The following is a 10992-nucleotide window of genomic DNA, read 5'->3' on the forward strand; positions in this document are numbered from 1 at the left end:
TGCAATCAGAGCAGGATGACTTGCCAAACATATAAATCCAAACATTAAAATAGTACAAAGAATTCAAATCTAAAAATCAATAACTTTTAGAAGGATGAAACCAATAGGTAAGTCTCCATCCCAAACTCTTGGATATCATTATGAAGAAAAGGCAAAGACCATTTGAATAGATACAAAACAGACTAACTGAATAAAAGCCTTCAAAGTATGGTATTGAGTGTAGATATTGGAAAATAAATCAAATGGTCAACAACTTTATCCAAAGTACAGAAATAGTTCAAACCAAACCTTCATTTTGAAACATTTAATTCCATTAATTCATATCAACATGATCTATATCCACCGCTGAAATATCCACAAGTATGCCTGGTATGTCAGCCCTATCTAATGAGATAATAGTATCATCTTGATCAGCAGTACTTGTAAAACCCATTTGATGACCTTGTGAATCATTCTGTTGGTATGGCTGTTGATCATCATCTTCTTCATCATCATCATTTTCCTCCTCTAGAGACGGCATGTTGTAATAATTTCAAGGTTTTGTTTTTATTACAAAATGCCACTGAGAATTCTTTATGCTTTTCACATAAAATACTTGCTCTGCTTGACATGCTAACACAAAAGGTTCATTACTCTTTAATGAACGTTTTACATTCACTAGAGTTCGACCGTATGTATCAATGACAATCCCCCTACCATGATGATCAACATCCCTCCATTCACATTTAAACATTACAATCTTATTGCCTCCCATGTAGTGTAATTCAATGATATCAATTAAGACACCAAAATAGCCACGATTGTCTATATTTGCATCTCCTTTTACCAAGACTCCATAACTTTGAGTTCTTCTTTTACAATCGATTTCATTTTTACGAAATCTAAAACCATTAACAATGTACCCATTATAACAAACAGCTTCTTCTGATGGTCCAGCTAGATCTAATAGTTGCTTTCTCACTTTTCATTCATCATATAATTGAGTAATCTATTCTAAACAAGATCAAAATCAATACAATCATTGTAATTGTGTCAAATCAAGCATACATCACAATTATAATAATTTATATATAGATAGAACTTACATGATTTTCAAACCACTCTCGGAACTGTTTGTTATGTCGATTCTCTACATTCATAGCACTTGCTTGTTGGATCATGTACTTGTGTTCCCTAGATAACACATAATGCAATTGCATTGTAAACAACTTAAAAGATTAAGAAGACAGCTAACTCTTGAAAAAATTTATATTAACTGCAATTCAACTTACTCAACCCTTCATATGGCTGCAAATGATCTCCATCCCAATTTCTAGAGGTGTGCATGGGTTGGGTTGGGTTGGGTTAAGGGGATTTTTTGACCCAACCTACCATGGTGGGTCAAAAAAAAAAAAAAAAATCAACCCAACCCAACCCATCACATAAGTCCAACCCAACCCACATAGGTCGGGTTGGGTCGGGTTGAACCCATGGGTTTGACAATTTTTTTTTTTAATTATTATTGTTAAATTGAGTAGAAAAAAAATATAAATATTAATATATTAAAAAAAACCTAAAAATTAGTATCAATATAACTCTTTAAAGGTAAACAACACTAATGACTAAACAACAATAGTAATTTATTAGGTTTGTGTGAACTAATTGGTTTTTATATAGGATAGGAAGAACGGGTTATTTTAAAAAATTTATTAATTATATAATATTATATGTATATATATATATATATATATATTTATATTAAATTAGTATTAGCAAGAGGAATCGAGGAAGTTCTACTCTACAACTGGTTTTTTTTTTTTTTAAATTATTAAATATATAATGTATTTTAAATATATATTAAACATGGGTGGGCCAGGTCAAGTTTGGTGGGTTTGTAATTTTATGACCCAAACCCAACCCAACCCGCTATAAAAAATTTTTTGTAACCCAACCTGTAGGGACAAAGTTTGGAGTCCAAGCCCAAAATGTATGGAATCCTGGTCCAAAAAACCCAATACAATGAATTTTATAGAGTATGGGTTAAAGAACTAGGTTTAGATGAGTTGAGCAGTGGCTTGCATGAGATTAAGGAACAAACAAACAAGAATAAAAGCTATTATGATTAAATGACCTTCTGTTCGAGGAGATTTAGAATTTTATTTATGAATTCAGATCATCACATTAGGGTTCTTTTGCATACTACAGTATTCTCTCCTTCTTTTTCTCGCCCCCACCTCATGAGGGCTTCTCTACACTATATAGGCCCTTCCTGATCATCTGTGCTTTACACTTGTTGATCATCTGAACCCCCACTTGAGCACCCATCCCATCAGACACCCCTTTCAGTCCTTTATGAGTTGCGGCAGCGAAGGTAACACTGTTCAGGGGTCTTTTCCATATTAATGCATCCAGAAAAGTAGCTGCAGTGCATTTAATGTGGTGGTGGTAGCTTTTTCTTAAATATTTTTAGTTTTCTTCCTTTTCACGTGTTTAGGAAGTGTGCTTCAGCGGTTTGGACATACATTTGCTCCGGATTTTCTAGTGTCCTCGAGCAAGCCCAAGGCCCAATTCGTAACTTTGGGCCATAGCCCTCACAATAGCCCCTCAAAACTCCGGTTTTTATCTCCATCTGTGGAGAAAAGTGGGGTTTTGATTTTTTAAGGGATAAGACCAATTAATTTTTGGTTCACATGTGTGGGAGCGGTTACTTCTGACGCGTTGTAAGTTGCAAGGCGCTATTAATTACTCCAAGCGGCTTTGTGTTCCCTACATCTAGCGGCAAAGCATAGATCCAACAACTGACATTCCTCCTAGAATTTTGAGCGGGAGTAACCTTCCCTTTCCTCTCTTGCTAAATAAAGCCTTGAGGAAACTCTTTTTGCTTTTCTTTTCTACTAACATACAAGAACTCCAAAGAATTCTAGTGCCCAGTTCTTCATAAACGTTCCAGGCCTTTGAATTTCCGTAGCTATTTCCGTGAGAAGTCTTTCCCTGGAAAGATCTCAAAGAGCTTTAGAGATTGTTGTAAGGATACCCATAAGCTCTCCTTCCACTACATAACCCCAATTTTCACCTCAGCCTTCCTTCTCGGTTCGTCAGTTCGCCTAGATGGGTAAATACAAGTGTTTAGTAGATACTCCGGCCGCCATGAAGGCCTTTAGAGCTAGGTATTGCATCCCGCAGGGGGTGGTTTTAGAGTATTATCCTCCGAAACGAGTACTGACCGATAGGGACGTGGGTCAGGTCGTCATTCCCATGATCACTTTTATAGAGGGAGAAATGACGCTTCCCATGCGTAGGATTACCCGGGATTATCGGTTTAACCATAGGTTGACACTACATCAGTGCGCTCCTAACCTATTTAGGGTCTTGGGCAACATAGATGTTTTGAACGAGTAGATGGGTTTAGGCCTTACATGGCACGACGTAGTTCACATGTATAAGTGCCATCATCTTACCAAAGTGGGGTACTACTTTAAATCTCGGTCCGAGATCGTTAGGCTAATTTCCTGTCTTCTTAAGTCCAATAAGAGTATGAAGAATGACTACCTTATTGTCTTGGGGGAGTAGAGCAACGGTCTTCATTGTCCAACTCGGGCAGGAGATCCAAGTGCAGTACCTTTAGGATCAATCCTTTGGAAAAGGGATTTAACCCTTTAGTTTTATTTCTTTCACTTGAAGATTCAAACTTTTTTTTTTTTTTTTGGTAATCTAACTACAATTTCCTTCTTGGCTGTTTTGCAGATAGACGCCACGTCGCTCCTTGGCTGAGCCACACAAACGTTCAAGCCTTGAACTACCTCTTGAGGTCAGAGATCTTCGTTCACGAGGACGGGCAACTGCATGCTGCTCATTTGATCTTAGGTTACGAACCCTTGTCCCCGCTTTCTTGGATGTCTACCAATCCATAAGAGCCAATAGCCCAAGGTTGGCTAGGATTGACGTGTCGAAACTGGGATTTTTGGCTCGAAGGGATCTTCTACCGGTTGTTTTGCCCATCCTTCAAAATCTTCAACCAGCTGCACAGCCACCTCCATAAGACAATCCTAGAGCTGCAGCGTTTGTTAAAGAGGAGACCGAATCGTCTCGTCTTTCCCTAGAGGAGGAGATAGACGAATTCTACTTTGAAGAGGATATTCCGAAAGCTCCTCTGATCGAACTCTCGGATGTTGAGGGCGAGCCAAATAGAAACTCCGTGATTGGAGCTCCTCCTCTCATTATTGCCTGTTCGGATGGTTCTTCAAACGAAGAGGTGGATAACATGGGCTCCAAAGGAAAGAGTTTACGAGAGCTGATGGCTGCCTGAGGGAAGAGGCAAACCTCGAAGGCACCCAACAAGTCCCAGACCCTCTCCGACCTTCCTCCCACTCCTCCACAGATTCCTGTCGAACTCGGCTTGAAAGTTAATCCCGACCTGAGGAAGAAAAGGCCGGTTGAGTCCCTCGAGGAAGGCGAGTTAGGTCCTCCCCAGGGCATTAAACAACAAAAGGTGACCCGGGAGACTCGGGACAAAAGGGCTCCGTCTATGGAGAGCCGAGAAGAGCTAGACCAGGCTGAAGTGCACATTCCCCCACAACTTGGAGTCCTCGGTTCGAAGTGGACGGAGCGGCAATTCCTTATAACGCCTCAGTCTGAGAGTACAACAAGGGTCAAGCGAGGTACATTGCTGAAGCCCTGGAACAGCCCATGCTCCTCCCCAGGGACATGGAAGCTTACAAGCGCTTTTCACAGGGTGAACTGTTCCTATCCCTGAAGATGGATCTTGCAATGGTAAGGAAACTTATCCTCTTATCGGCAGGATCATTGGGTTGTATTATATTTTAACTCATGTCATCTTTTCATTCTTAGGCAAATTACCCAACAGGTCTTTGTGGCCGAAGAGTAGTGCCACAACAACCACAAGTTGGCTGACGTCGAAGCCCTCTCTCTACTGAGGTAGAGAAGGCTTTAGGAGCCTTCAAGTAGGAGTATCATGAGCTAGCTGAGAAGCTCAAGGAGTCAGAGATAGGCCATAGAAGTGCTGAGGTTGGATTGAAGACTGCTAAGAAACAAGCTAAAGACCAACGCCAGCTACTGCACGTAACTGAGATCAACCTTGCTACTGAAAAGCAAGCTATTCTGGATCTCAAAGTTGTGTTGCAGAAAGCCAAGGAAGAGGTCCAACTAGCTAAGGAAGCAGCCGAGGCTGAGAAGAGGGCTGCTTACTAGCTTGGAGCAAAGGAGACGGAGGCGAGGCTTACCGAAGAGTTGCCAGAAGTATGCAAGGACTACTAAAGTATTTCATGGGCTCAGGCTCTTAATGCTGCAGGGGTCCCTGCAGATTCTGCTATGAGGTTGCCCGAGAATGCCTTCTTCCTTCCAGAGATCCGCGAGTCCCTGCCGATGCCCCTAAAGCTTTCGAGTAGCTTGCGGCTATTCTTGATGCCATCCCCTTAGCAGAAATTACCGGGAGCTCTGGTCAGGTCACCATCCAGGTTGAGGATGAGGAGGGAGAGAAAGGTAAAGGTAAAGGTAAGGGGAAGAAGCCCTCCTCCAAGGCCAATGATCTCTCTAAAGAGACAGTCACCGAGGCCAAGGGTCATGAAGCCGGTCCCAAAGTCAAGGATGTTCCACCTCCTCAGCCAAAGCAAAAAGAAGATCCCCCTCCTGAGGCTTAGCTTCTAGGGTTCTTATCTCCTCTTTTTTTTTTGGATGGAAGTTGTATTACATTTTTGTTCTTTTTCAAAGACTTCTCATTTAAAAGCATTGTATTATCCCTGGTTATTAATACAAATGTTTTTTCTCTCATTTTTTATCTCTATGATTGACGTTGATGGAATTTTATTGTATTGTTCCGAGTCAATGTGACTATTTCTTTAGTTAATGTTTACAACAACACTCTGCCAATATAACCAAATGAGAAGAATAGAACTGTGCAATGAACTTTAAGCAGTAAAGACTACCATGCAAGATTTTGGACATGTTTTAAAACTGCATAGAAGTCTTAAGTTGGTAACTTCCCCTAAGCCTGTGGTCTAAGGAGCCATGCAGGACTTATGTTCTATTTAAAACTTGGATAGGTGCCATAAGTTGTTAATTTCCCCTAAATCTGTGGTCCGAGGAGCCATACAGGACTTAGGTTCTGTTTAAAACTTGGATAGATGTCATAAGTTGTTAATTTCCCCTAAGTCTATGGTCCGAGGAGCCATGCAAGACTTAGGTTCTATTTAAAACTTGGATAGATGTCATAAGTTGTTAATTTTCCCTAAGTCTGTGGTCGGAGGAGCCATGCAGGACTTAGGTTTTGTTTAAAACTTGGATAGATACCATAAGTTGTTAATTTCCCCTAAATCTGTGGTCCGAGGAGCCATGCAGGACTTAGATTTTGTTTAAAACTTGGATATATGCCATAAGTTGTTAATTTTCCCTAAGTCTGTGGTTTAAGGAGCCATGCAGGACTTAGGTTCTGTTTAAAACTTGGATAGATACCATAAGTTGTTAATTTCCCCTGATACCATAAGTTGTTAATTTCCCCTAAGTCTGTGGTCCAAGGAGCCATGCAGGACTTAGGTTCTGTTTAAAACTTGGATAGATACCATAAGTTGTTAATTTCCCCTAAGTTTGTGGTCCGAAAAGCCATGTAGGACTTCGGTTCTGTTTAAAACTTGGATAGATACCATAAGTTGTTAATTTTCCCTAAGTCTATGGTCCGAGAAGCCATGCAGGACTTTGGTTCTGTTTAAAATTTGAATAGATAGAAATGAGCCAAAAGACGCGTAGTGATCACGAGATATAATATAGGCAAAGCTGCTTTCATTAATAATAATACATTTTTAGGTTATTTACATTCCATGGGCGGGGTACAGCTTTCTTATCTAAGTCTTCCAGATAATATGCACCTATTCCTGCTACTGAAATGATGCGATATGGGCCTTCCCAGTTGGGTCCTAGCTTTCCCCAGGATGGGTTCTTGGCACTACCTAAAATTTTTCTCATCGCCTGGCCCTAGTGGCCTTAGTTTTACATTAGTATCGTACCTCTGCTTTAGCTTTTGGTGGTAATAAGCCAATTGGATCATTGCCTTTTCTCTTTTCTCCTCGGCTAAGTCTAGACTTCTCCCTAGCAACTCGTCGTTGTTAGTTGGGGTAAAAGTGTTGGATTTCAACTCGTCGTTGCTAGTTTCTAGGGGGAGCAGAGCCTCGGCCCCGTAAGTCATCGAAAAAGGAGTTTCTCCCGTTGATTATGACCTTATTTACAACCTCGGCTTGCCCGTTTCCTTATTTCCTAAAGGTTTTACTATCAAACTGAAGGCCATTGTCTGAGATAAGGGTGCGAGGAGTTCCAAAGCATGTAATGATGTTTTTCCAGATGAATTTCTTTGCATCCATGTCCCTGATGTTGGCTAAAGGCTCAGTTTCAACCCATTTGGTGAAGTAATTTATGCCGACCATCAAGTATCTCTTGTTCCCTGCTGCTTTCGGGAAATGGCCGACAATATCCAGACCCCAATGAGTGAACGGCCAAGGACTGGAAATGGGGTTAAGGACTCCTCCTGATTGGTAGATATTTGGGGCAAATCTCTAGCATTGGTCGCATTTCTTTACATATTCTTGGGCCTCTTTCTGCATGCTCGGCCACCAACATTATAGGTAGCCATGATAGGTATTCTTTAAGTTGTTGGAAGGCTAGGGCACAGTCCTCGAACCATTCAAATCCTTTCCACTTATTCATCAAGAGGTAGAAAGGTCGGCATCGGTCTGCAGATCGGGAAATAATCCAATTTAATGTCGCGATCATTCCAGTGAGTTTCTAAACTTCTTTTAGATTTCGAGGAGCTTATAGGTTATGAATTGCTTTGATCTGGTCCGGGCTCACCTCTATTCCCTTGTGAGTTACCATATAGCCTAGAAATTTTTCAGATTCGATACCAAATGTGCACTTAGAAGCATTGAGGTGCAGCTTGTGCATTCTTAAGATGCCAAAAATGACTTCAAGATCTCTCACATGCTCGGAGGCCACGTTGCTTTTTACTATCATATCGTCTATATAGACTTCAATACTCTTACCTAGTTGCGGTTCGAACATTCTGGTCATCATCCCTTGGTAGGTGGACCCTACATTCTTCAAACCAAAAGGCATCACCTTATAGTGGTAGTTTCCGACAGGTTTCATGAGCGCTATTTTTTCTTGATTTTCTAGGGCCAGTGGTATTTGATGATAACCCTAGAAAGCATCCAAGAAGCTCATTCAAGGGTGGCCTACGGTTGCGTCTACCAACCGGTCTATCCGAGGCATCGGGAACGGGTCTTTTGGGCACGCCTTGTTCAAGTCTGTGAAGTCTACGCAGACTCTCCACTTCCTGGTTTTCTTTTTCACCACCACTGTGTTTGCCAACCACTCAGGGTAAAAGATTTCTTTGATAGCCCCTGCCTTTTTCAGCTTCATCACTTCATCCCTAACAGTGTTGGCATGCTCTTTCGATGGGCGCCGGGGTGGTTGCTTTTTGGGAATAAAGGATGGGTTAACATTTAGGTAGTGGCAAATGATATTCGAATCAACCCCTGGGGCATCGTAGGAGTCCCATGCAAATACGTCAACATTTCTTCTCAGAAACCAATCAATTCCCCCCTCTCTTGGAAAGGTAGTTTCGAGCTGACATGGAAGAATCTCTTTGGGTCATTGTCAACAGTAACCATCTCTAGACTTTCACATTTTATCTCCTCGGCTGGTTTACCAATGAGTATTGCCGAGGTGGCTGATTGCTATAAGTCCTCTCTCACAGATGCCGAGGGTTTTGCACTAGATAGGCATGAGATGGCAGCCACCATGCATTGCCTAGCCATGGCTTGATTTCCCCCAATCTCCTCCACTTGGCCCTCTGACAGGTATTTTACTTTCTGGTGAAGCGTAGAAGAAACAACTCCCAGGGTGTGGAGCCAATGTCTGGCTACTATGGCCGTGTATGGTGAGTAGGCGTCGACCACGATAAAATCCACCTCCACTACCTCTGATCCGATCTGTATGGGCAGTTTGATCTGTCCTTTTGGTGTGACAGTCTTTCCTTCGAAACTTACAAGAGGGGAGTCGTACGCCATTAGGTCCTCGGACTTTAGGTTCAGCTCCTTATACAGGTCAGGGTACATCACTTCCACAGCACTGCCCGGGTCTACCAATACTCTCTTCACGTCGAATCCTCCAATCCTAAGCATAACTACCAAAGCATCATCGTGAGGTTGGATGGTTCCAATCTTATCCTCGTCTGAGAATCTCAACACAGGTGAGTTCCCCTTCTTAGACCTTTTGGACTCCCTATCACTATCCTTGGTGGAGAGTCGAGCCACAAACATTACCCTATAGGGAAAAGAGCCGGTCCTCCCCGAAGCGACGAGGATGACATGTATTGTACTCGTGGGAGGTCTTAAGGATACGTCTTTCTGGGGTTCTTGAACTACCTGACCAAGATGACTGCTAGAAGGGTGTAAGAGGTGCTGCAATTTTCCTTCTCGGACCAACTAATCCAAGTGGTTCCATAGATTCCTGCAGTCTTCGGTGGTATGTCTGTGGTCTTGGTGGTATTGACAGTACAGTCTCTGGTTACGCTTTGAGGAGTCTCTGGCCATTTAAAGAAAGGCTCGCTCTTGACTTTCTCCAAAACTTGTTGTACCGGCTATCTAAATACGGCATTAACCGCTTGCATGTTGGTTAGTCCGGCTTGTCTCGCAAAATCTCTTCTCGGCTGGTTGCTGTTGTATCGTTCCGACCTGTAATCATTTCCTTTGTGAGAGATGATCTTCTCCTTTCCTTTCCCTTGTAGCTGGTCCTCTTCCACCCTTTTGTATTTGTCAATCCTGTCCATCAGTTGACAAACGTTGGTAACGGGTTTACCAGTTAGGGACTTCCTTAAACCATGCTTAGTGAGGAGACCACTTTTAAACGTGCTGATGGTGACGTTGTGGTGGTTATCATCCATCTCATTGTACATCTCCCAATATCTATCCGAATATGCCTTTAAGGTTTCCCCTTCGTGCATGGATAATGATAATAACGAACTCAGAGGCCGAGGAACCCTGTTGTTCGTAATAAAACGAGAGCAAAAAGCTTGGGTGAGTTGCTTATAGAAATCTATGGAGTTCGTCTTCAAGCTGTTGAACTATCTCATCACCACAGGTCCCAGGCTAGACGGAAAACTTTGCACATCAAAGCCTCATTTCGAGAATGGATAGCCATTCTTTGGTTAAATTGGCTCACATACTCCACAAGGTCTGTTCGACCATTGTAAATGGTAAACGTAGGTTGATGGAAACGCAGTGGTAGTCTAGCCCCTTCTATCCTATGCGTGAAGGGTGACCTAAAGATTTGATCCAAAACTTTGTTCATGGCATCATTACCCAGACCCTTACTAGACGGGCTCTTATGTCTCCGTCCCTAACGCTGCTCTTTTTCATAGGAAAAGGTTTCACTTGGGGGAGTTCTTGATCTCGGTCTGTAACTGACATCCTCTTCCTCATTAAAGGACATGTCGGAGCTGGACGGGGACCGCCTTTTCTGTGCATGGCACAACCTCTTCTTCAGGTCGTCTATCCCTCGTTGCATGCCCTGATGGTTGTTTTGCCTTTGGGATATGCGACTACCTACTTGGGAATGGCTTTGGCTCGTTTGAGTAGTATGTATACTTCCCTCTCGGTTCCTCCCATTGCCCAGATTTGGCTTAAGGTCAGGAAGATTATTTTGCCGCTGAGGCCCAATGGGTTCTGTCCGCTGAGGATCGGCTTGGCGTGGATTTTCTTGGTGTGGACCTGATCCTGCCATGCTTAACCTTCGTACTCACTAATCACTCGAGTTCTCCCCACAGACGGCCCCAATTGTAGGGACAAAGTTTGGAGTCCAAGCCTGAACTGTATGGAATCTTAGTCCAAAAAACCCAATACAATGAATTTTGTAGAGTTTGGGTTAAAAAACTAGGTTTAGATGAGTTGAGCAGTGGCTTGCATGGGATTAAGGAACAAACAGACAAGAATAAAAGCTATTATGATC

At 42.4% G+C, this 10992-nt stretch overlaps 1 protein-coding gene across 1 annotated transcript; it reads right to left on the reverse strand.

Moving 5' to 3' along the window:
- Positions 1-8205: 8205 nt before the first annotated feature.
- Positions 8206-9305, reverse strand: LOC115984558. Its single transcript, XM_031107588.1, has 2 exons — positions 8739-9305; positions 8206-8610 (listed from the first exon to the last, which is right to left on the reverse strand). Exons 1-2 carry the CDS (start codon positions 9303-9305, stop codon positions 8206-8208), a joined length of 972 nt encoding a protein of 323 aa, XP_030963448.1.
- Positions 9306-10992: the final 1687 nt, after the last annotated feature.

Source organism: Quercus lobata, chromosome 4, assembly GCF_001633185.2.
Source record: "Quercus lobata isolate SW786 chromosome 4, ValleyOak3.0 Primary Assembly, whole genome shotgun sequence".
In the NCBI taxonomy this organism is placed as follows: domain Eukaryota; kingdom Viridiplantae; phylum Streptophyta; class Magnoliopsida; order Fagales; family Fagaceae; genus Quercus; species Quercus lobata.

Bases quoted from the DNA above. Each gene is read 5' to 3' on its own strand.
- LOC115984558 (XM_031107588.1), bottom strand. From the start codon at position 9,305: ATGTTTGTGGCTCGACTCTCCACCAAGGATAGTGATAGGGAGTCCAAA. The intron at 8,611-8,738 runs GTGAGAGAGGAC...CTTCCATGTCAG, and splicing joins GTGCAAAACCCTCGGCATCT to CTCGAAACTACCTTTCCAAG.